The following is a 24081-nucleotide window of genomic DNA, read 5'->3' on the forward strand; positions in this document are numbered from 1 at the left end:
TAGTAGCAAGATAATTTATATTGCTTTCCGATCCGAAACCTAGCGACCGTAATTGATAAAGTTTTAAATACGTAGGTAACTCCTATTGCATGTATACACGATAATGTAAATACGTAAAACCATGTTATACGTATATAAGAGATTAGATAATTTAAGTGCTATTCTGTTTTAGTTTTTCGGAGAATTCACTACACTAACACCTGTGGATCATCGATAACACTCCCAAATTTAGATAAGCATTCGCGGAAAGCATAAACAAGGATATTACATTACAACAAGGATATTTTATTACAATTACATACGAGCGGTCAGCCCCAGCTTCGCTCGAATAAAACCATAGTAAATTATACTCCTAAACATTTCTCCAGAATCACTATCTATTAGTGAAAATCGTACAAAAATCCGTCCGGCACTTTTTGAGTTTATCGCGTAATATAGACAAACAGACGCGAAAATAGAGGGACTTAAATAAAAAAATAATATGTAAGGATTACGATTTCAACGTGAAAGCTGAAAGACATTCATTCACATCTAAATACACGCAGAACTAAAAAAATGGCGGGAAAAATTAAAAATGTAAATAAAAGTACATAATTCTGAAAAAAAATCTAATGTACATATTCTTAATTCACATAGGACAATAATATCACAAATCAACTTTAATCATTAGTATTTGGGAAGTTGTTTTTTTCCATGTTTATGGTTCACCAAAAATAACTAAGTTTTTCATTGGTTTTAACACCTTTTATATACTAAAACAAATAAGGTTTTCATTCATGTCAGCGTTTTAGCCCGTAATTGCAATAATGTCTGGAATTAATACAATCACACATGCTGATAATTATTCATTTATCTTTTATATAATTCAATTATGTCTCTGTACAGTAACCAATCATGATTAACACAGAATTAAAAACAGAACCACCGTGTTTGCATTGATAGGTATTAGTCGGGCAGACAAACTTGCAAGTGTACTTGAATTGAAAAATTGTAAATAATCTTGACATGTTTTTTATTGAAAAAATCAATATAAACATAACATTTAATATACAATAAAATGCAAACATTTATTGTCAGATTAATTTGCGACTAAAAACGAAAATAATAATAGCTTCTTATCCGTACATATAATAATTAATGTAATTTCTAAAGTGCTTATATTTTTCCAATAAAATGAAATGTCAAGATTGCATACATTGCAAATACCTAAACAAATGTACTACTTATAAATGTATTAAATGAAAAAAGGAACCTATACGACGTATCAAAAAATCACTGAGATTTTGCAACTGTTATAATTTAAAAAATTTACAGTCTTTCAAGAAAGTGAACAAAACAAACAAATAAAGGAGGGCGCTGTCTCCTGTTAGCTGGCAACATAGGGTGTTTGTCAACCCGTCTTTACCATTTCGTATTGCAATGAGAATTATTAATAATTTTGTTCGTTAAAAATCAGTAATCTTCACTTTCTGACGGAAAAAAAATGAAAAAAATCTGTATAAAAGGCAAAAAAATAATGAATTAATTGCTTTTTATACCTGTTTTGTTTACATTGCGTTATCATTTTGACCTGTAATAAAATACAAAAATCAATATTTATAACAATGATTGTTGTTTTACGAATAATTGCACCGCGTTATTATATGAGTATGTAAAATGGGTGTAAAGCCATTTTCAATAATTTTGCTAATGTACAATGGCACAGATGCAATTTAAATATTATTATACAATATACAATTCAAATAGAATTTGGGTTTTTAAATATGTACCTACTAATTTGTGAGTTGTTATTTAATTAAAACACTATTTTTCTAACCTCTTTCCATTGTATCCACAAGTAAATAATAACTAAAATATTATATTTAAATTATTGCAACACACAATCATTTTTAGGCTCTGGGGTAAGCATGGACAAAATCGGAAAGGATTCAATTCGAAAAGAGGACATGTATCTCAAAATCTAGAACAATTCCCGATTATAACATATTTTTTTCAATTATTTATTCAAATCGGCAACCAGCTATGCCACTTTGTGTACCGATTTAAATGGCATCTGAGGTATTTTACAAACGGAACCTATGCGACGGTGGGTTCACAGCAATATAGAACTAAATGTGTATAAAATAAATAGTTTATAGATACGAATAGCTGCTGCTGTTCACGCTCAAATAAAATTCAGATAGGAAAAAATTTTACGAAAAATCTGATGACGATTTATCACAACGTCTGCGAAAACTAAGAATGATTATTTGATAAATTACTAATGATATTAAAACAATGTAGTCAAATTAAATTATTAAAACGTAGGACCGGATAGGACGTTAAAAAACAACACATGGTTCTTGTTTGGACCCATGTTGAGGGAACCAAATTTTACTCGACGAATTCAGTCATAAATGCTGTTACTGACGCGTGAATGTGACAATGATTGATCATTTTGAAATTATTATCGCTATCGCATAGCTACGGATAACCGCGCTGGCGGCGTCAAGGTAAAATGAGTTTCACGGTTTACGAGTGTCGTGTCGATGTAGTATGATATATATATAAGATTTTTTCTATTATATATTAAACTGAGTGTTAATGCTAGTTAAATGGCCCGTGCATTGACGTGCGACGAATTCGTATGCAGCACAATTGATGGGTTTCCTCCCGGTTTTTTCCAGTTTCTTCTAGTTATGAGGTTATTATATATAGTTATATATATAATAATACTGGGCGTACACCCATCTGTGTTACACGATTTTACAATCGTAAACGAATACCTACAGATTCGTTTACATGCGTGCGCACACGTGTGTACACTTGCGTTACAATTCCATACATACAACTGTGCATACGAATTCGGTTTGCACCGGCCTTAAGTCATAATCGTGTAATAGTTATTGGCTATTGCACAGCGATCGAGACACGACTATGAAATAACTTTAGCAGAATCGATACCCTGGCGAATAGAAACGAATGGCTCCAACCAAATGATAGTGTCCATTGTGATACCACAATTTAAATACACATTTAAATTTTATCTAGCTGAAATAAATTCGCTCGAAATATAAAATATTCCTGCTCGTGCGATAAGTTAACCTTGATATTCATTATTTTTTTGCACGAGGTCACTATTCCGATCCGTGGCACGCGCAAGATTTAAAATAGCTGTGAATGTATATCAGCTGTTAGCGAATCTATAATTAGAGACATTTACAAATCGACGTTTTTTCGCCAAGTGAATACCCAAAAACGCGTTACGTAGATTTTTTCGATTATAGAATGTAATGTATAAATTAACTTTCCAACGTCCACCACGTATCTACATAGTTTAACACGTACAGTCTAGAGCACATCAAGTTATTCTGCATTAATTATAGTACAATCAGTGGTGAATATTTGTCGTAATTAATACAAATTAAGGTTAATTTTGAAAAATATCTACTTAATCAATAATATAATTATCACTTGTTACAATTTGTCCTTATTATGCTCAATTCTTGGTAGGTACATTTTTTTCAAAAATCAATCCCAAAATTACTATAATTGGGGGTAAAAGTTTGTATTAAAATGGTGTCTGTTCCGTTTTCGCAGAGAAATTCACGCGAGCGAAACCGCGGGGAAAAGTTAGTACTATATAGATTACTAAGCAAGACCTTGCCATCCAATCAATAATCATGTAAGTCGTCGACCAAATTAGACAGTAAGAAAAAATAACTTCTTATATTAAGTAGGTACACGTTGACAGCATTTATGTGTACACATAAAACCTCTTGTACATATATAATATATTATATTATAATAATATATTATAGACTTTATTTCCACTTCACAAAATAAAAAGGAACAGGTACAGTTACAGTTTTACACAAATATAGAAGATTACAGCAATTTTGGCTTACAGATGATTAGGTACATAAAAGTTATATTTGTGAAGCGGCTAGTCCCTGATATAGGATCCTGTTGGATCCTGTACTACAGGTAACTAGGCCGTTAGACATTTTCATAAGCCAGAAGGCGAATATAGCGTAGATATGAACAAAATCCAATGTGGATATTGTGGTGAAAGAGAATACAACTACAATTAACAAACAAATACAATTTATCTACCTGCCTGTCATAAAACTAGTTAAAAATAAGTGAACATATAAAGAATTCGGTATAATGTTTACTTATAAAACGATTCATAATAAAATCCAGAACCTAAAAAACTAACTATAACAATCTGCATTTTGAAAAATATATTGTACATTATAATATTTCTTAGGCGTTGTCGTAATGGTGTTATTTGAAAAAAATGTGAAGCAAATAAGTACACTCCGCTTTGTCGCTCTAGAGGGAATATATCGTGAAGTTTTGATTTGTTCCCTTATCGCTCTTGACTGCGGCAAGCGAATTTCATTTCAATAAAAATAATATTTTTGCATTACAAGTTGCATTGCTAACTATATAACTTCCATCTAACCAGTGTCTTGTGGAAGAAAAACTTCAGATATTGATCTGATTGCCTTATACGTACATTTTGAACTTGATTACATAATTTTTGAAGAATAAATAATGATGTAACCTTTGGACATCAAACCTAATCTATTCCAGTCTTAAATCTCAATGTCTTTGGTACAAAATTCAAAATAAACTTGTTAGGCTTTCCTTTAAAAACAGCCTATTCTTGGTCCCATCAGACCTTGTGTTTGAAGACAACCGTACATAAACTTTCCTTACAGTCCAAAGGTACATAAGAAATGTCAAATTCTAGTATTGCCGAATGTTAGGCCGATATCGAGAGACTATCGATAGTTTGGGTATAGTGGAACTGTTGATAGGACTATCAATTGTTTCGATAGTATTGATATGAAACAAAATAATCAATAGTATCGATACTATCGTTAGTACTTCAAACTATCGACGCTACTATAGTATGCAGCTATCAATAATTTAGATGTCTCAAGGCCAACTATCGATAATGAAACTGTCGATATTTCGGCAACACTACCAAATTCCAATTCCATATAATTCGAAATTTCGCTCGTTTGAAAAAAAAAACGCTTGTTCTCTTTTTTATTAACAATTTTTTTTTAAGTATAGAAAATTTTTGAATTACTTGGCAATTTAAATAATACAGTATAGATTTACATCTTAGCCATAGGCAATTTCTTTTTCTTTTTTTATGGGTCATTCATAATATCAGATACTATCTAGGCATCCAATGCCTAGATAGTATCTGATATGATGATAACATATGTACATACATATATGTTGTCTATGGCTATCAGAAAGTATTTTCACAAAATTTCAGATTAAAATAGCGAAATTTGGTAGTGCAATGAAAGTACAATTCAAAATAAAATCACATAGAAAAGCATTACACAATATTTCTGCAATAACCCTGTATATATTTAGAAATCTGTTACATAAATAAAATGTAAAACACATCTAAAGTTGTTTTCTTTTTACAACTCTTACTATGTAAACAGTTACCATGTCTTTTATTATTTTTCTGCAATATAAATTAAAATATACTTTATAGGAAGTTACTTTTATGGTTAATTTTTTTTTACTTTACTAATACTTGATTTATTTGTTGATGTTTGTTTATATGTTAGGACTTGTAATTAAAAACAGACTGTACACAGTTATATGAAAACAAGTAGCTGTTTCTCACAATTCCCATCCAGCTCAATACACAAAATAAGAATCAAAAGTGTAGGTATGTAAAACAATATTTTTTAATCTTCATAATTTACTTATTAATCATATCATCAAAATGATCAATAACAAAAACATATATACCTCAACAAAAACTAGTAGAATTTATACTTACTCCAATATTATTTGCCATTTTTTAATTAAGATAAGCGAAAACGTATTTTTATATCAACTGTAATTTACAAGAGGAACTCTACAGCTATGAGGACCATCCTCATGACAAAATTTTGCATAATTGCAAGAAATTGATAATAGTATTTCACTTTGTTATTGATACAAAAATGTATAAGAAACACCTATTTGTTTTGCAGGTATTAAAAATCAAAGTGATCCTGGAGACAATAAAAACAATTGAACAACAATTCGCGATCGCGATCCGATCCGCGGGAACTGAAAGGCTAAGAGTAAATTACTAATTAAAATCACAAACACCCATTTTACATTGTCTGGCCCTTTTTTGGATTAGGGAAATATTCATAATGTTAAGTAGTATTGCCAACATTTGTTTCAAAAAACTACATCCTAATCTTACATTCTAAGAACTGGGCAACGTTTTTTTCTGAATTCTATCTAACCAGGAAACATTAGTTTTAAAAAAGATGGGAATTTATGACTCACAACACAGTTTGTTCTATTTTTAAATGACGACATTGTACACAAATGGAATGAGTCAGTTACCTATAAATTTAGGTATGGTCCAATGGTGAAACCTAAAAAAATGAATTGTATGTAGGTAGTTTATCTCAATTTAGATAATATATTTTAGCTGAAATATGTCTGTTGTCTATGTATTCATTTTTCTTTACATAATTGCTGGATATTATGACCCAAGTTTATTAATTCACAGATCACTTTCAACATGGCCTTTGCATGACCATACCTTTTAAAGCTGGCCCATAAATGTTAAGCTATAATTACTGATAAAATACTTATTGCATGCAACCTCAGTAATTCTAAGCATCCATAAGAGCCATAAGTATCAAATTACAATAATATTGATAATAAGAATGATTTCTTAGCAAAAATTCAGTTTCTCAGTAAAAATTGTACACAACTTTCTAAAACAAAAGTGACAAGTTCACTCATAAGAAATCATAAAATATAATTATAAACTAAAACTCTCATATCTAAACGATTCACACACCAAGCATTTCATTTACACCAGTAAACATTTACAAATTAAAGCTTTTGAGTATGTACTGAGGGCTTGAGCTCGTGGGCTCGGCCGCCCCAGTCGAGCCGGTAGCTGCGAGTCCGCCATGAGATCTCAGGGCTCAGTAGCGCTGCGGCTAACACAAATGGTGCACAACACTCACTCCACAACCAACCGAGCAGGAACTGAACTTTCGTGAATGGGGGTGATCCGTTCTGCACTGACCGCAGCATCAGCCAGTCTGAGAGGAACCACACTAACACATGCACCAAGAAGAATGGTAGAGGTTCGGCACCGAACAGCTGGCCGGCGGCCCACGCGGCGCCCGCGCCTAGCGGTAGACATTCACTAATCACTTCCAGCATTGTTGTGGCGGGTATCATGGCGATCCGCAGCCGCGCCCACCGCGTCAGTCGCGATTGCAGCGCGCCCACGGACCGGATTCCACTGTTCTGAAGCGCCGGCAGCGACGCCACTCTCATCTTCCACCCGCGCGACACTATAGCCTGCGCTAGGAAGTAGTCCTCCGCCAGATAGTCCGCGAACGCCGCCAGACCCCCCACGTCGTCGAGCGCGTCCTTCCGCACCAGCGACGACATCCCGACGTGACAGTTGATGCCGAGGAAGTCGGCGCCCAGGTACATCCGCGCCTGCGCGGTGCCGAAGAAAACCTTCTCGTACACCGCCGCGAAGCCTTCAGCGTCGCACGCGAACGGCATTTGATGGACGATAGCGACGTCATCTCTCAAATGCTGCACCATGTCCAACAGGGTGTCTTCTCGCATGCGTATGCCGGCGTCGCTCACTAGCACTAACGAGTACTTTGCCGCCAGGTACGCCGGCTGCATATTATTTATTTTAGGGTTCACGCCGACCCGCTTTCCACCTCGGAATAACCTCACATCTACATGGGGATACTTCGGCTCCAAAGTCTCAGTCACCAATAGAGCTGCTGGGTCGTCTTTACTCTCGACACAGAACAATAACTCGTATGTGGGGTAATCCAGTGTAAAGAATGTCTCCAGGTTGGACAGCAGGTTAGGGTCGATGCCGGTGAGAGGTTTTAAGATCGAAACTCCAGGATAGGGCTGCTCAGGCGGAGACCGGTCCACTGTTCTGTGCAGCTTCCATTTAGAATATGAATAAGCCATTATATGAAGTAGCCACAGACACACCCAGGCCACCATAAAAAATATGGCGAAACCGTACACCGTATACACCATAGACATCATAATTGTAAAAATTCAATGTTATTCTTTCGTTCGGGCCACATAATATCGACTGGTTTAAAGTTCGAGACGTGCGCCACTCGTTACGACGCTAGCGAAACACTGACTGAATTGAAACCGAAGAGAATATGAGCAATAAATGAGCGCGCGAGCCATTGAGTCATCATAGTATTACGACGTCATTTTTATCACTGGTATCAGAATTAGATAATACTCGTAATTGCCTAGCGTAGTGATAAATTATTTTGCACTGTTCCGATGATCCACCTTTCTTTACTCTAGATTCCCCATCACTGACTAAATCTGCCAAAAATTGACATGACAAGCAATTCAGTCAGACAGTTGACTTGACAGTCAAGACGGCAACTTAAACTTAAAAACTTTGCTTAAACCAAACAGCAAAAATCAGCTTCTGCTGATTTACCATGTATAGGTGTACCTCTACTATTTTTTCATTGGCTACAAGAGCATTCAAAATGCAGTGATCACAGGTAGTGAATGATGGCTTAGTTTGGTTCTGCGCATGGAATGGATCAAAAATTTCGGGGGTTGTATACTAGAGCACAGATTACTAATTAGTTACTACTACGTGATACCAGATACATTTTTTTTGTTATTTAAAGAAACGCAAAAGAATCTAAGCCCATAAAGTCATTCTCGATACCAGAGACTAGTCACCAGTCTGCCAACCTAACAGACTAATTTATTTGACTTGACGACATTTTTTTTGTTTTCATTTCAAAATATTCCGCGGGAAAAGAAATTAGAATATAAAAATATTGTGTTCATTTTTGCAACAATTTTGTAAAAATGGACATTGAAAAGCTATTTCTGAATATTGAAAGCTTAGAACATTATATCAACATCACAAAAGATGTTTCAAGGAAATATAAAAACACGAAAATACAATTGAACATGTCGACTGTAATTTCTTTGAAAAAGGCTCGTTTTTTCGAAGTTGAGGTATTTATTACTGTTATTATTATAGGTATTTCTTGTGACGTATACCACCCAATATGTAAATTAAAATAATATCTGTTGTTTTAGTACTTCACAGAGTGCGATGGCCATGGTGCAGCAATCATCATTATTGAGCGACTGTTGGAAGTTGGCCGTTCGAAAATATGGGGTCTTCTTGGCAAAGAGCTTGTGTTATTATTTCAGCACTGGTTGGATTCAACAAGGAAACAACTTATTATTATGACAAAGAACTGGTGGTCATTTATGAAGTTGCTTCTCAAGTTTATAAAGGTAAGTGTTTTACAATTGCTACCATCATCATCTTTATGTTATTTCTTTCCTGACCTTTGACAAACTCAGTCAATCAGGTATTTATCCTTTTCTGTCCTTTGCTTTTTTATCAATACATCTTATAAATGATAAAGAAATGGACAACACTCATGGCCCACACTAAGCACTGAGCTTGTATCGCAGATCTAAACATTAGCCCACACTGGGAATCAAACAGGTAATAGCGGATGGGCATAGTGACCACTATGCCACGGAGGTTGTAAATTGTAATGATTTATAATTTGTGAGGATCAGGCCAATGTCATTGAAACTAGATCCTTCAGTAAGTGCAGCACCGCTAATGGTGTATGGGCAGGCTTTGCTTATTGTACCTGGGTTTCTTAACTATTCTTTTGTTGATGCGACTCCTACAGCCTACATGCATGCTCTGTATAATGAGCTGTTAGTAAGACGTCCTAGGGTGAAATGGTGTTGGTGGAAAGTGACCAATGATAATTTCAATCATAATGTGTAAAATTTTTTTTTTCAGGAGCTAAGACTAAAAGACAGTGTCCTCCCAGACATGCTAGTTGAAGGGACAGCGGAGTACCTCCTGGACTTGGCAACCAGGTCTCAGGTTAATGTTCAGCAACGGCTGGACATCTTGTACTGTCTCAACTTGTGCTGCGCCGACTCCAGCAGGGAAGTCAGGTTCTCTACCAGGCATCGATTGGAGACTTATTTGTGAGATTCTTTGAACTTAATTTCTATTTTTCTTAACAATCCATATTGTAGATTTTGCATGTAAGAGTAACTTTATTATGTAATTTGGTATATGGATAGAATATAACCTGGAAAAATACATAGTACTTTTTATCCGTTACCATGGGAGCAAAGTCCCGGAGCTTTGTCTTTCTCTTGAATCACTATTAAGAAAACTCAGCATCAAAATTCGTTGCATGGTCTTAAACATCTAAGCATTCATAGGGAAAGCTACTTTGTGTTATACTATGTATTGATATATTCATTGGATCATTTTCAGTGTAAAGCTATCGACTATCCTAGCTACTACAGGACACGTCCCAACCCAGTACTACATACTGGAGACATTACTCCGCTGGCTGTTGCCGAGACAGAACACGAGTGTGCGGCAAACGGCGGCCTCTATGTGGTTCCCCGAAAACCTGTACAGAAAGGAGGCAGTTGGTGTATTTCTCGAGAGGAAGTGGCAGAATTTTTATCTGGTAATTTATACCTCTTGTTTACAATGTAGTACCAAACATAGCAGACCGAATTAGCCGACCAACTAGGGCGAGGGGGGCTGAGGGGTGCGGGGAGGGTCGTTACAAGGAAGCTAAATGAAGGGCGGTAACTTCTGGAATAATCCATACTAATATAATAATATATATGTATATAGAAAAGATTTGTATTTCTGTTTTTTTATTTGTAATGAATAAACTGAAAAAATAACTGGGCCGATTTTGATGAAATAGGCCCAGTAGTTTTGACTACTTTACTTACAGGCTACTTTTTTAAATCATGGTTATACCCGAACAAAGCCAGAGCGGGCTGCTAGTATATTATAAGTGTGGTTCTCAGAGCGTTTCAACCGCTTAGGCCGTGCTGTTAATTTTCTTGAGGATTTTAGGAATGATTGATTTTGGATATATTTCCATAATCAATAATTCCTAAAATTTTCATTACCACATTTAAAGTTAGATAGAAAACTTAATTCTTGTCTGTGTTAAAATTTGAAAAAAATGTAATGACAGCGCGGCCGCAGCTGCCGAATCGCTCTATTTCAAACTAAATTTGATAAAAAAATCAATTTGATGTAATTTTTTAAAGATTGTACTTTGGCTGTATTGAGAATTTGCTCATTTTGATGGTCTAATATTTTAAGAATCTGATATTATGCGAATAAAGGATGCGTCAAGATAGACTCGCCATCTGATTCCTCTGCCCTCGGCTGTCTATCTACAACTGAAACAAACGATATTCGCAGGACGCTCGAGACTTCCTCAACGCCCACAATCAGTCTCCGGGACTCCCCACGTCCGTTGCCTACCGTCAGATCACGATCGGCACTTTAATTATGGAGGTAAGTCTTAAATACAATCCTACTAATATTATAAATGCGAAAGTTTGTGAGGATGTATGCATGTTTGTTACCCTTTCTCGCAAAATCTACTGGACCGATTATTATATGAATTTTGGTACATGGGTAGAATATAACTTGGCATAACACGTAGGGTACTTTTTATCTCGTAATTCCCACCGGAGCGAAGACCCGGGGCGCAGCTAGTAAGATAGAGATACAGTATCATGTCTAATTGAAACAGACCTTACGAAGTAAACAGAGCCAAGTAGTAAAAATTGAATTCCACGTTTAGCTATTGATAGTGGAATTGAGATTAAATAGGTTACTATTCCATCGCCTATGGGAAGAATCATAAGTTCATAGTCCTATCCCTTGATAGACTTTTACAATCTGCGTGGGAGGAGATGCTTCTCATGGATGTAGATAAGATATATATAAACTGATCGATTCAAAAGGATTAGTCGGGATAGATAACAGTACACATTTTTTACATACATGCAAATATCAAAAATAATATTTGCGTTATTCTGTCACTCGGTGGAGAAATAACTTGATGCCTTCTGAATGATCCGCGAATAGTTCGCCAAACCTTGACAGATTCAGGTATACATTGCTGATTTTTCATAGCGGTAAATAAAAGCACTCATACAAATCACGCAACGTAAATTCGCGTCGGCATCTGTCAGAGTTCGGCGATAGTGTGGAGCCTACATAAGAAAAAACCGAAGTGTACCTACTGCAGCTGTATAAACGAGTTTCTTTCGGCATTTCTTCTCAACAGTGGACGTTCCGAAATGCTAGTAGTTTGTAGCTTTGGTAAATAGGTAATGTAGAATATGACGTGACAAAGTGGAATCTGAAACGGTTCTCCGACCATTGCTTCGTCCACGAAGTTCAGTTCGTAGACGAAGCAATTGTCGTAGAACCGTTTCAGACTCGAAAAAGTCATATTTCTGAATAAATGTTTTGTTTTTGACTTATATTAGAGTGTGTTTACTACTGTGTCACTGTATGAGTCATATTTGTTATCGAGCGAGAGGTCAGTATTCGATGATTCAGTTAGTTAGCTGCCGGTTATCTAATTAGGATGTTTAGTGAGTTAGAAGGGTCAGTGTAATTGGTAGGGTCAACCCAAACTCGCGTCCTTAAGCTCGGTTAGACGTCTGGCGGTAATTATAGTTAGTTAGTAGGTTATTATGGTAATATCCTTATTAAACCATTAATTTAAATTACCGATCTCATATACTAAACAACATTAAGGCGTTAAACGCGCATACCTTTTTTATTTCCCAGACGTTTCGAACCTTGTTACAAAAGTCCGTCCGACTAATAATATTTTTGGTCATTATATAATTATGCAACGCGAAAGTTTAAAAGTTACCGATTATAGTTTAAAGTACTTAATAAAAAACACAATTTTACAAGAATTAAAACACAAGATTGCGATCTCTATTTCAGTTTAATTTAAGTGCGAAAGTTACTTCCTCAGCCATTGAGCGTCGGAGCCCAGGGTCCGCTTTCCTAGTTTTTCGTCTCCACTTCGCACCATCATCGTCACCACTTAATTGTCAGACCATTAGCAATTTATAACAATCGGTCCAGTAGATTTTGCGTGAAAGGGTAACACACACACAAACATCCTCACAAACTTTCGCATTTATGATATTAGTAGGATTTGATTGTATATAATGTTAGTCTCTAAGATATCTAATACACGGGTCCCCGACGTCTGTATTGATTGTAAACTTTATTTTATAACCAGAAATAAAATTATTTAATAACATGATTTAAAATCTTATAATAACATGAAAAAGGATGAATAAACACATTTCAAAACTTGATCTTCGATCGTAGTGCTCAACAAAACGTGACGCCTGGCTGGACATAAACCCAGCCACCAAAAGTATCACAATACTACTGGAGCCGCGTATGACTGAAGTGTTGAAGTTGCCCGCAGCTACCATGCACACCCTGGTTGTGGATAGTGATATAGTCACGTGTGTTAAACTTGGCAGGTAAGGTTTTTGGTGAAATCATACAATACATAATTTTTTACATCCGAACAAGTAGATTAAATAGTCTACTATTTTATTTAACAGCGTCCCTTAAAATTTGTAAAAGTTATTTCCATTACCAGGGAATCTTCAGAATTGACATTAGTAATCAAAACAATGCGTCCCCTACACACGTACCCTTCAGACCAGCCAATAGGAGACGGGGATATTACTATTGCAGTCAGCCAAAGAAACGATCTAAGAAGGTTCGACAACGCTTTAAGAGACGTTTTTGGTGATCTTTATGAGGTGAGATTTATATATTAACTAGTTAATACAATAAAACTAAAAAAAATACATATACAGGTTGACTTTTTATAAATTGGCAATATTTTGTCTACATGCTCAGTCCATGATTCTGAACAACTTTTAGTACGGGAATAATTTCGAAATCGCAATAAAAAAGCAGCTGTTCTATACAAAATTAAATAGCTAATTTGTGGAAAATGTATAGATCAGCTGATATTTTTTTCGCGATTTCAAGGTTGCTTCCATACCAATCGACTGAACATGTAGATAATATAATGCCAATGTATAATCACAATGTGTAATCACCCTGTACCTATAACTTTTGTACACAGCCTGCGGTAAGGTGGAGTGTTTCAAGTTTCAACCGCAGCGGCCGCGCTGTCAATTACAATTTTTCAAATTTTAACATAAACAAGAATTAGTTTTACTATCTGTCTTTAAAAAAATCAATCTGTACTGTAGTAATGTAAATTTTATAAATGATTGATTTTGGAAATGATTCCTAACTCAAGAAAATTTACGGATTGTAATGACAGCGCGGCCGAAGTGGTCGAAACGCTCATAGAACCATTCGGTAGCCTATTACTTATTTATTTGTAGGTTTATAATAAATATAAATAGAATAAATATCTATATAATAAATATCAGTTTATCTTTCGGTTTATCAGTGGCGGATTAACACACTCCTAATTAGGCGTTGTTATTTCGGCAATCCAGTCTCAGTATAACGAAATATCATATCATAATTTCCAATAACATTTTAAATTTGCCGCCCTCTAATATCCACTCCAGGCTCCTTTTCAAATTACTGGTAAATCCGTCACCGGTTCTATTTTTTTTTTCATTTTCAAACACCCGTGACAGGAGAGATGCCTATGTCACGACCGTCCGCCTGCCTGACGTTAGCCCTTGGGAATGTTATTGTTGCCTTGTTGCATTGGCCGCGCCGCCAAGGTTGGTCTATGATGACATGAAGATAGGTAGTGGTCGTATTCTGGGACGAGAACCACACGCCTCTTTTTGACACTATAAGCAGCACCTACATATTTGATTGGCATTTTTAGATTCTTATAGATTTCGAAGAGTTGTCTTCGTCGTCTCCTCACAAAGCTGATGGGAATAAAAAGATAGTCAGTAGTTCGGTAAGTTTCATAAAAATATTTTTTTGTAGTGTTGCCGAACTATCGATAATTTTACAATCGATAGTTTCATTCGAAAAAGGCCATACTACCGATAGTATCGATAGCATATGTAATATCGCATATCAATAGTTTTGCACCTAACCCGGCTATCGATACTATCGATACTATTGCTTTACCTCAAACCGTCTGTAGTCAGTCGAAACGCAATCGATAGATAACTAGCGAGCGGCAACACTAATTTTGTTAAAAAAATGCTGTTTGTACTTTTTTGTTGTCAGAGACCTTGCTGCATTCAGCGCTACCAGCCACCACCAGGTGCCCGATCAGGCCATGATTGTCATTGTAATGCATTATCATCAAAACTAAACGTGTATACAAAATTTCAGCTCTGTCGATTGAAGATATCTGCTTCAAAACTGAGTGTCAATATTCCACTAGAACAAATATAGTTAATTATTACTTATACATTAATACTTACAAGCAACTAAAATAAAAGCTTGTAAAACATGGCAATGATTAAACAGACATGGGTTTTTGGTGATTCCTAGAGCGTTTCGACAGTTTTAATTTTAACATAAAATATTAATCTGTACTGTAGTAATGTCAATTTTATGAATGTTTGATTAACGATTCTTTCCACAAGGAAATTGACGGATCGTAATGACAGCGCGGCCGCAGCGGTCGAAACGCTCTGAGAAACACCTTTTAGCGATTTGTATATTTTGTGGGTAGTATCGAAATCGTGTCAAGCAAGTATTGTCAAAATTTATCTGTTTTTGCAATAAAAGGTAGGTTTGATGTTATATTTGTTAGTAGATTGTGTAAACATAAAAATAATTGCTTATTTTATTATTATTATTATTTTGGTTCAAAGTATACATTTAATTGTGTACTAAAAATATGTCTTGTAACATGGATGAGTGTTTTCTATCTATACTATTATTATAAAGAGGTAATACCGAACCGATTCAAAAATTCTCTTTAACTATACCTATATGCTATAGGCTATATTTTATCTCAAAAATCCCACGGGAGCGAAGCCCCGGGCAACATCTAGTGTTATATAAGTCTGTTTAAATGTATTAAGTAAATATTAAACAATAGGTATGAACTAAACTAAACAATTTTATAAATAAAATATTTTTTCTTAGGAAGAAGACACGAGATTTTCTCACCCAGTTCGTACTACGCGACGTAAATTTTCAGGTATGTTTTACATATGAATTCCATTGTAATAAATATCTTGTGCCAAGTTATAACCATAATATTCCTGAGGAAGCTTCAGGTGTGCGAAGTCGGGACTGGCTGCTAGTAGTGATATAAAATAGTCCTTTAATTCCGATATATGCAAAAGGCAAAAAAGTGTAATTCGTTAAATATATCCATTTTCTTCACTTTCTTGACAGACTTGTAAATTTTGTCTCGTGCTGTCAATATCAAATGTTGTAACACTGACAAAACATACTTCAGTTATAAAGTAAGTTTAGTAAAAATACTTCGAAAGTAGGTATGTTTTATCTTTTTATGAACAACAAGTTGCGCCCCGGGGCCTCGCTCCCGTGGGAATTTCGGGATAAAAGTACCTTATGTGTTATTCCAGGTTATATACTACCCGTGTACCAAATTTCAAGATCGATCCAGTAGATATTTCGTGAAAGAGTAACATACATACACATATCCTCACAAACTTTCGCATTTATATATTAGTAGAATAGGATTAGCCTAGTCACTATTATTTATTATACACAGAAGAAGGTTTTGGAAAGAAAACAATATTTTATCGTTTTTGTAGGATATGTGACAAAATCGGCTTCTACGTGGAAGTCTCCGTCTACGACGTCCACGACGTCGCTAGCTCTTGTGAGTATATACTGTACGTATTAAATTACCGGCCCGTCCCGGCTTTGCTTGGGTAAGGCCATAATAAAAGAGTAGCCTATGTTACATCTAATGGTTTTGTTCGTCTCTGTGCTAAACTTCATCAAAATCCGCCCAGTATGTAGTGGTTGAGTTATATACAAACAAAATTACAAACCTTTTCTCTTTATAATGTTAGTATGGATTAGTAAGGACTAGTATGGATATCGATTACAAAGTATATATATATTTAAATATATATAACATTTTTGACACAAGTTTTAAATCATGTTCGTGCAGTAAACCTTTGAGGAGTTCCCTTGTCGTGAGCCGATCCTGCACCATCAGGTTATGCTTATTACATAATAATAAATAAATATATTAGGACAAATCACACAGATTGAGCTAGCCCCAAAGTAAGATCGAGACTTGTGTTATGGGATACTACTCAACGATACTATATTTTATAACAAATACATATGTAGATAAACATCCAAGACCCGGGCCAATCAGAAAAAGATCATTTTCCAACATGACCCGACCGGGGATTGAACCCGGACCTCTCGGTCTCGGTTCAGAGGCAAGCACTTTACCACTTCGCCACCGAGGACGTCAAATTGCATTGTGCAAACCAAACGTGTGTACAAAATTTCAGTTCAATCGGTGAAAGATGTGTGCTTCAAAATTGACTTGCAAGATACCACGCGAAAATAGTTACTCTCACTCTATACATAAAATCTTGTAAAATACTTTTAATAACCATATTTCAGCATTTTATGTAGATATAACTAGTGCTAAATTGTAGGTAATTTGATACAGAAAATATATGCAATTTGTGCAATTTTAATAATGAATACAATATTTTAATATGTTACGTTATAAAAAATGTATGAAATGTGTCTGCAGTTAGTAGTATAATTAAAATCAATGGTAAATATTATGCACAGAAGATATCTTCCGGTTGATATGAATTAATCATAATTAGTGATAATAATACCAATAGGTTAGAAGTCATTTTCCCGAGATAGATCTTCGTGAATAAACTTGTGTATCAGATAAACTTATGTGTCAGATACGTGAACTTTTCCCTACCGATCCATAGACAACCAATGTAACTATGGCTCATTTTACTTGTTTTCGCTTTAGAAACAGATAAAGCTTTTAAAAGCAGATGATTTTGTTTATTGTCTTGTCATAAGGCCTCCCTTGGCCAATCCTTGTACACGTACTTACGTCTCGCGATCGCGCGGCAGATTAGTATGGTGCCGCGCCAAGCCATATGTATATCGCCTAAACCTTTATATTGGATAAAAAATTTCTAATCTAAGTATAAACCAAGTATCACAAATAAATATTCTATATTTTTACCAACTTTCAGCTCCACGATAGACTAGAAGCGTTGCCAAAATTTAGATTCAATAAAGAACCAGTAAAAGTTGCCGCTTTGCCCGATTTGTCTATGGTTAGCGAATTAACTGAAGTTATCGATACACAGAGTATTGCTAGCGGAACAAGCAGTAATAGACCTTATCGAGGAGGTTTTAAGACTCTTAGAAAAACTGAGAAAAAGTCGCAAAGTGACGGAGAGACGTCCGTTTCTAAGAAATATATATCGCCCATTAGTGGTGTTAAGGAACATAATCCTTCATGTCTTCTGGTAGCCACAGTTGGTGCCGATGAATCTATTTTAAATGACACCATACAAAGTCTTTCAAAAAATAAAGATTATGAGTCAGACAATATTGTTGATTTGCTTTTAAAAGAAGCCCTACAAAGCAAAGACGATAAGTTAGATAGTGGTATCAATACTTGTGAAAATAGGAAAAGTCCAGAGTTGAGAGATAGTGATGCGATTGAAGATACGCCTAATTTAGAACAACCTAAATCATTTAGAAAAAAAGTAACGGTTCCTAAAGATAATGAATCTGAGTGCAATGAAATAGATGTGTCCCAATTTGAATTTGTTAGTGTAAGGAAGAAGGTTTTGATCGATAAACATAAGGAAATTGAAGATGATGTCCAAAATGGTATAGATACTAATGACATGCCTACGTTTGATGAAGACGCTATTGAAAAATTCTTTTCTGAGCATATTACGCAAGATAGAACCGGAGGTATCGTTCTGAGTCCCACTTTAGCTAGAAAAATAAATGAAACCAGCTCAGAAGATAGTAACAGTTTCAAAGATTGTTTAGTTGAAGGAGATTTTTGTAACGCACAAAATTTACAAGTGAATTTTGTGGACATTAATTACATACAAGACGCAGAAGTAATCGATTGCTTGAATAACATTATCGATAAAGTTTGCCACGATATTGAAAAGTGTACAGAAATTTTGGGAATGGATCATATAAGAATGGATTCATCAAATGTTATGGAAATAAAAGAAGTTGAAAATAGAGATGATAATGTGAATCGAGTACTCGTAAACATTGAAAATTTAGATTCATATAATAAAAAAGTGGTTGAAACTCCCAAAAAGAAACCTAAACAGAAAAAGGTAATTAAATTGAAGTTTAACACAAAGAAGACACGTTCTAAAAGACAAAACAATTTAGCGAGCAAAATGTCTCCTATTCCTGAAAGCAAAGATAGTGTAGATCCAGAAATGCTTGAAAAAAATAAACCTCACATATCAATAGAAAAAGCTATCTGTCCAGAAGTTTCTGAACCAACTGATAATATTCTTATTGAAGTTGCACAGGTACCAAATGAAAAGGCGGCAACTAGTCCAGAAATAACTAATATATCCCCTAAGAGTATCGACAGTAATGCGCCTCTGATTCGAAGAAGACGCAAATTATATTCTCCAAAAGATGAACATAATAAAACTGATAATTCAAATGAAAATACAGAAAAGCAGGAATCAGATGTCCATTATTTACAAGATGATGATGAAGCAGATTTCAAGTCCGTTTCTAAAAATACTCCAAAATACGCAGCTACTTGTTATAAGGACATAGAAAAAACGCGAAACAAACTTATTCGCTTGCCTAAATCAAGAAAAAATAAAAAGCAAACTAGATCTCAATCTCCTAAATCTAAAAAGGTACATAGTTTTGACAACTTAAATTCCAGAGTTGATGTTATTTTGGCTAAAAAGAGGTCACCGTCTCCAAGGACTAAAAAGATGAATGACCTTTTTGATAATTTGAAAACGAATGTCGAAGAGCACGATGTTATTTTCGCAGATAATAAATTTAACGAAGAAGAATTGGCTGTATACAATTTTACGAGTGACAGTGAAGATGAGGACTTTAAGAAGAAAAAAGTTGAATTGAAAAAGCGCTTTAGCACTACGACTAATGCTAGTTGCGATTCAATTATATCTCGCCATGGCAGAGTCGTCAATAAAGTAAATTACTCAGAAAGATCATCCGATGATAAACCGAAAAAGGCTAAAGCCAATGAAAAAACAAAAAAAAACGTTGTCCGGCGTAAAAAGGTTAGTCAGCGAAGACCTTATAATTTGGCCGATGAAAGAATGAGGGAGGCACAAAACGAAAAACTTAACACTTCTTTAGTAATTAATAAAACGGACAATGAAGTATTGACAGAACCTGACCTTGTTTTGGAAGCTCCACCTCAAATGGAAGTCATGGGAAGTGAAATAGATGAAACAGTTACAACCGCATCTCGTCCTAATAAAAGTGGAAAGAAAAAGAAAAAAATCACGGTTAAAAAGGATGCCAAACTTAAAATCGACAGAAAAAATGATAATGATGATAAAACTCTAAGCCCGCTACCCGGATTGGTAATAGAAGCGATGCCATCTCGAAATGAAGACCCTAATGATTCTGTGTGCACACAAGTCATGAATAAACTGAAGAAAATATACCACGATGGTCCTGACATTGTCGACGAATCTAACACAACACAAAATATGCTTCTAGATATAGATAAGGATTTTAGTCATCATTCTATTTCCAATGACTTTGGCAGAATGTCTCCAAACATTTCGGATATCAAGCAAACAAATTCTAAACATATAATAACAAGAAAAAATAATGCAATATTAACAGAAAACGAGAATGTTATTGAAGAAATCAGTTTTGAGGAAATCACAGAGAACGTGCGCCGAAGAAAAGGTGGCGACATTGTTAATATATCTGATGTACAATCGGAAAAATCTATAGCTACAGTTGGAAAATCTCCGATAAACGCTCACGGAAATATTGACGAAGCACCACCGGACAAAATACTCCTCCTCAAAAGAGTACAATCAAGGGATCTGACGATAGATGATATGGACACTTCTATAAAAGATTATTATCTAAAACTTAAAGAACAATTAAACCAACCAAATTCGAGCGAAAATAGCTCGGGGATCCTGGAAATCGATTTAAAAGGAGCAGATAATAATTCGCAATTTGCTTCACCTGTTGCACAGAGGCTTGAAAGGTCGAATGACGTTTTTCGAGGGCCAATAAGAAAATCAGATGGAAGATGTGGTGGTAAAATTGATTTAATTGAAAATTTCTCTGAAAAAGTTGTGTCACCCGACGCAAAAGCATCTAAGTGTAAATTAAACATTTTTGATAAGATTAAAATGGACTTGATTGAAGAAAGCTCAAACAGCTCGAGGAAATGCATATCTCCTGTCGTGTCCTTGACTAAAATGTCGTACGATGATATCTCTAGATGGCTGCCATCGAGACGAAACTCATCTGATTCTTCAAACTCTCAAATATCTAAACCGATAGAAAAAATCAAAGATGTGTCAGAAAAATCGTTTTTACGTCCAATATCGAGTGTTAATGCCAAAGATATAAGATCTGTCCCTCAAAACACATCACAAGAAGTGAGTTTATCTTCTAAAAGTAGTTCTAAAGGGAATAAAACTAAAAAAGGTATCAGATTGCAGTACAATCTTAGGTCAGCGTCTAAAACTATTTCTTCTATTACAAAAATTGAGACAGATATAGACGGTAATAATAATGATCATAATAGTATCACTGCTCGTAAAAGTATAATTTCTCCTATCAAACTGCTTGACGAATTAGAAGCTTTTATAACTCCGCAAATAACCGAAAAAGAAAATACTATAACGGAACCGATTGGACTTGAAGAAAGAGGGAAAAATCCCGTATTGAATATATCAGTGTCTTCGAAAAGATTAAAGAAATCGGCAGGCATATCGAGTGGTGAATCGAATATTAGTTCATCGACAAGAGTAGATGGGAGGGTATCCATAAGGGGTGCTAAAAGGAAATCCGACACTCCGGAGAGAGTGTATGGCAAGAAGGGGAAAATGGAAGTAATCACTGAGAGCGGCCCTAGTATGTCCAGCGTCGATGATTGGCTGAAAAAGAGCGCTCCCACAATTGCAGGTTCTTGCATTTTATTTCTCACTAGCTTTTGCCCGCGACTTCGCCCGCGGGAATTTCCACGGGAGCAGTTATTTTTCCGAGATGAAGGCCCTATGTCCTTCTCCGTACTGCAAACTATAAGTAGAAGCGTGAAGAGGTAACAAACAAACTTACTTTCGCATTTATAATCTTAGTGAGGACTAGCTATTGCCTGCACGACTTCAATATTGGTTGTTATCATTTCGCTTCAATTCAATCTTGGATAATGTTAGCTTTCTAATGGTGAAATAATTTTTGAAATTGGTTCGGTAGTTTCGGCGATTACCCGCATCATACATACAAACTCACAAAGGCTTACCTCTTTATAATAATAGTATAGAAAGTTCATAAATCCTCTTGGTTACTATTTCAGGTAAAAATTTGGACGATTCCTACGCAGAAACAGTTCAAAATATAATGGAGAAACTGGACACAACCTTGGCTGAGATCCACCAAAATACCAGCAAAAAGTACGTCAGTTATTACTAACATTAAACCACATAGTGTTCCTATTATCACTACATAGTAAACAAAGTCGCTTCCCGGTCTCTCCCTATGTATGCTTAGATCTTTAAAACTACGCAATAGATTTTGATGCGGGTTTTGTAAATGGATGGATGATTCCTGAGGAATGTTTAGGTGTATAATTTATTAAGGTTTTACACGAGCGAAGCCGGGCCGAGCCACTAGCTATCCTATAAATACAAAAGTTTGGATGTGTGTTACTATGCCGCCAAACAACTCTATGAATCTCATCTCAATCTCATCAAAACTCACTTTTTCATCTGAGCTTTGCCCGGTTTCTTCCTTAGCTTCTTAGATTTATCCCTTATGCCAGGACATGAGTATGATAATGTGTTTCCAGCTTCCTCCATTTATTCGTGGAAGCGCAGCGTCACCTGGCATTGGCGAAACACGAGCGTCGCCGCGCGCTGAAGCAAGTCGCCACTGATGTACTGAAGGAGGTCGTCAATGTACTGGACAGGAAGTTTGACGATTTGGAAAAGAGGTACCTATATTTTTGGGCGCTCACTGATGTTTTCAACAAAAAGTAATTTTCTAGATTTAGTGATGAATTTATAAGTGGTACATTCATCGCTAATTCTCGAAAATTACAAAAGGACACAGTACCCTGATTCTTTACTCTTTGTAGACAGACTGTAATTATTTTCGTCTAATTCAAAACAAACACTTTACGCAGAAACCAAGAAATGGACACGGAATTCATGGAGCAATTGAAAAGTCGCGCCGCGGAGTTTATTCGCGAGGACTGTAAGAAGAAACGGGTGATGGTGGCGCTCCTACGGGAAGATATCAACGCTACAGTCCACCGCATACATAGCCAGGATACTGAATAAAGATATACGCTACAGTCCACCGCATTTATAGCCAAATGGAATGTATATAATGTAAGGAATAAAAAAGGATTTTCATTTTTAAATAAAAAACAATACGTTTATTTTGCACAAGTATAATCTCAAAATTGTTTTATGTATGTTTCATGTACCATTACCATTACATATAAACACGAATTTGTTTTATCATTACCATGCGACAAGTAAACGCATAATCTAGCACGTATTTCAATGCAATGTTCAATTTTACGTCAAATGAGCTGTTGAAATATATTTTGATAAATAAGAGCTTGTTAAATGTAATATATTGATGTTAAAAAGAATGTCGTTATATTTTTGTTAATGAGTTGGTTTATTTTTGTTTTAAAATATGTTTAGTGTAAGTTAAAGTGTCAATTTTAATTCTTTTATTTATATAATGTTCATTCTCATTATGAATTTTGTTTCACAATAAATGATTTTTAATTAAATTTTACTGAATTTTAATTTCATTCATATTTGAAATTTTATGTAGTGTTAGCTGTGCCTCGGGGCTTCGCTCCCGTGGGAATTTATGATAAAAAGTACCCTATGTGTTATTCCAGGATATATTCTACCCGTGTAGCACATTCCTTAACAATCCGTTCAGTAGATTTTGCGTGACAAAATACATACAAACGTACAATTCATAAA

The 24081-nt window shown here is 35.3% G+C and overlaps 2 protein-coding genes across 2 annotated transcripts; one reads left to right on the forward strand and one right to left on the reverse strand.

Annotated features, from left to right (window-relative positions):
• Positions 1–594: 594 nt before the first annotated feature.
• GlcT (Glucosylceramide synthase) lies at positions 595–8390 on the reverse strand. The gene has a single exon (XM_053761995.1). The coding sequence runs from the start codon at positions 8074–8076 to the stop codon at positions 6871–6873; it is 1206 nt and encodes a 401-aa protein (XP_053617970.1). The 5' UTR covers positions 8077–8390; the 3' UTR covers positions 595–6870.
• Positions 8391–8868: 478 nt separating this feature from the next.
• LOC128679822 (uncharacterized) lies at positions 8869–23879 on the forward strand. Its single transcript, XM_053762280.1, has 14 exons — positions 8869–9036; positions 9121–9324; positions 9854–10047; positions 10346–10547; positions 11309–11404; positions 13259–13419; positions 13542–13707; positions 14772–14849; positions 16001–16055; positions 16642–16709; positions 18085–22036; positions 22428–22524; positions 22920–23063; positions 23256–23879. The coding sequence occupies exons 1-14, from the start codon at positions 8884–8886 to the stop codon at positions 23410–23412; spliced, it is 5727 nt and encodes a 1908-aa protein (XP_053618255.1). The 5' UTR covers positions 8869–8883; the 3' UTR covers positions 23413–23879.
• Positions 23880–24081: the final 202 nt, after the last annotated feature.

Source organism: Plodia interpunctella, chromosome 22 (assembly GCF_027563975.2).
Source record: "Plodia interpunctella isolate USDA-ARS_2022_Savannah chromosome 22, ilPloInte3.2, whole genome shotgun sequence".
NCBI lineage: Eukaryota > Metazoa > Arthropoda > Insecta > Lepidoptera > Pyralidae > Plodia > Plodia interpunctella.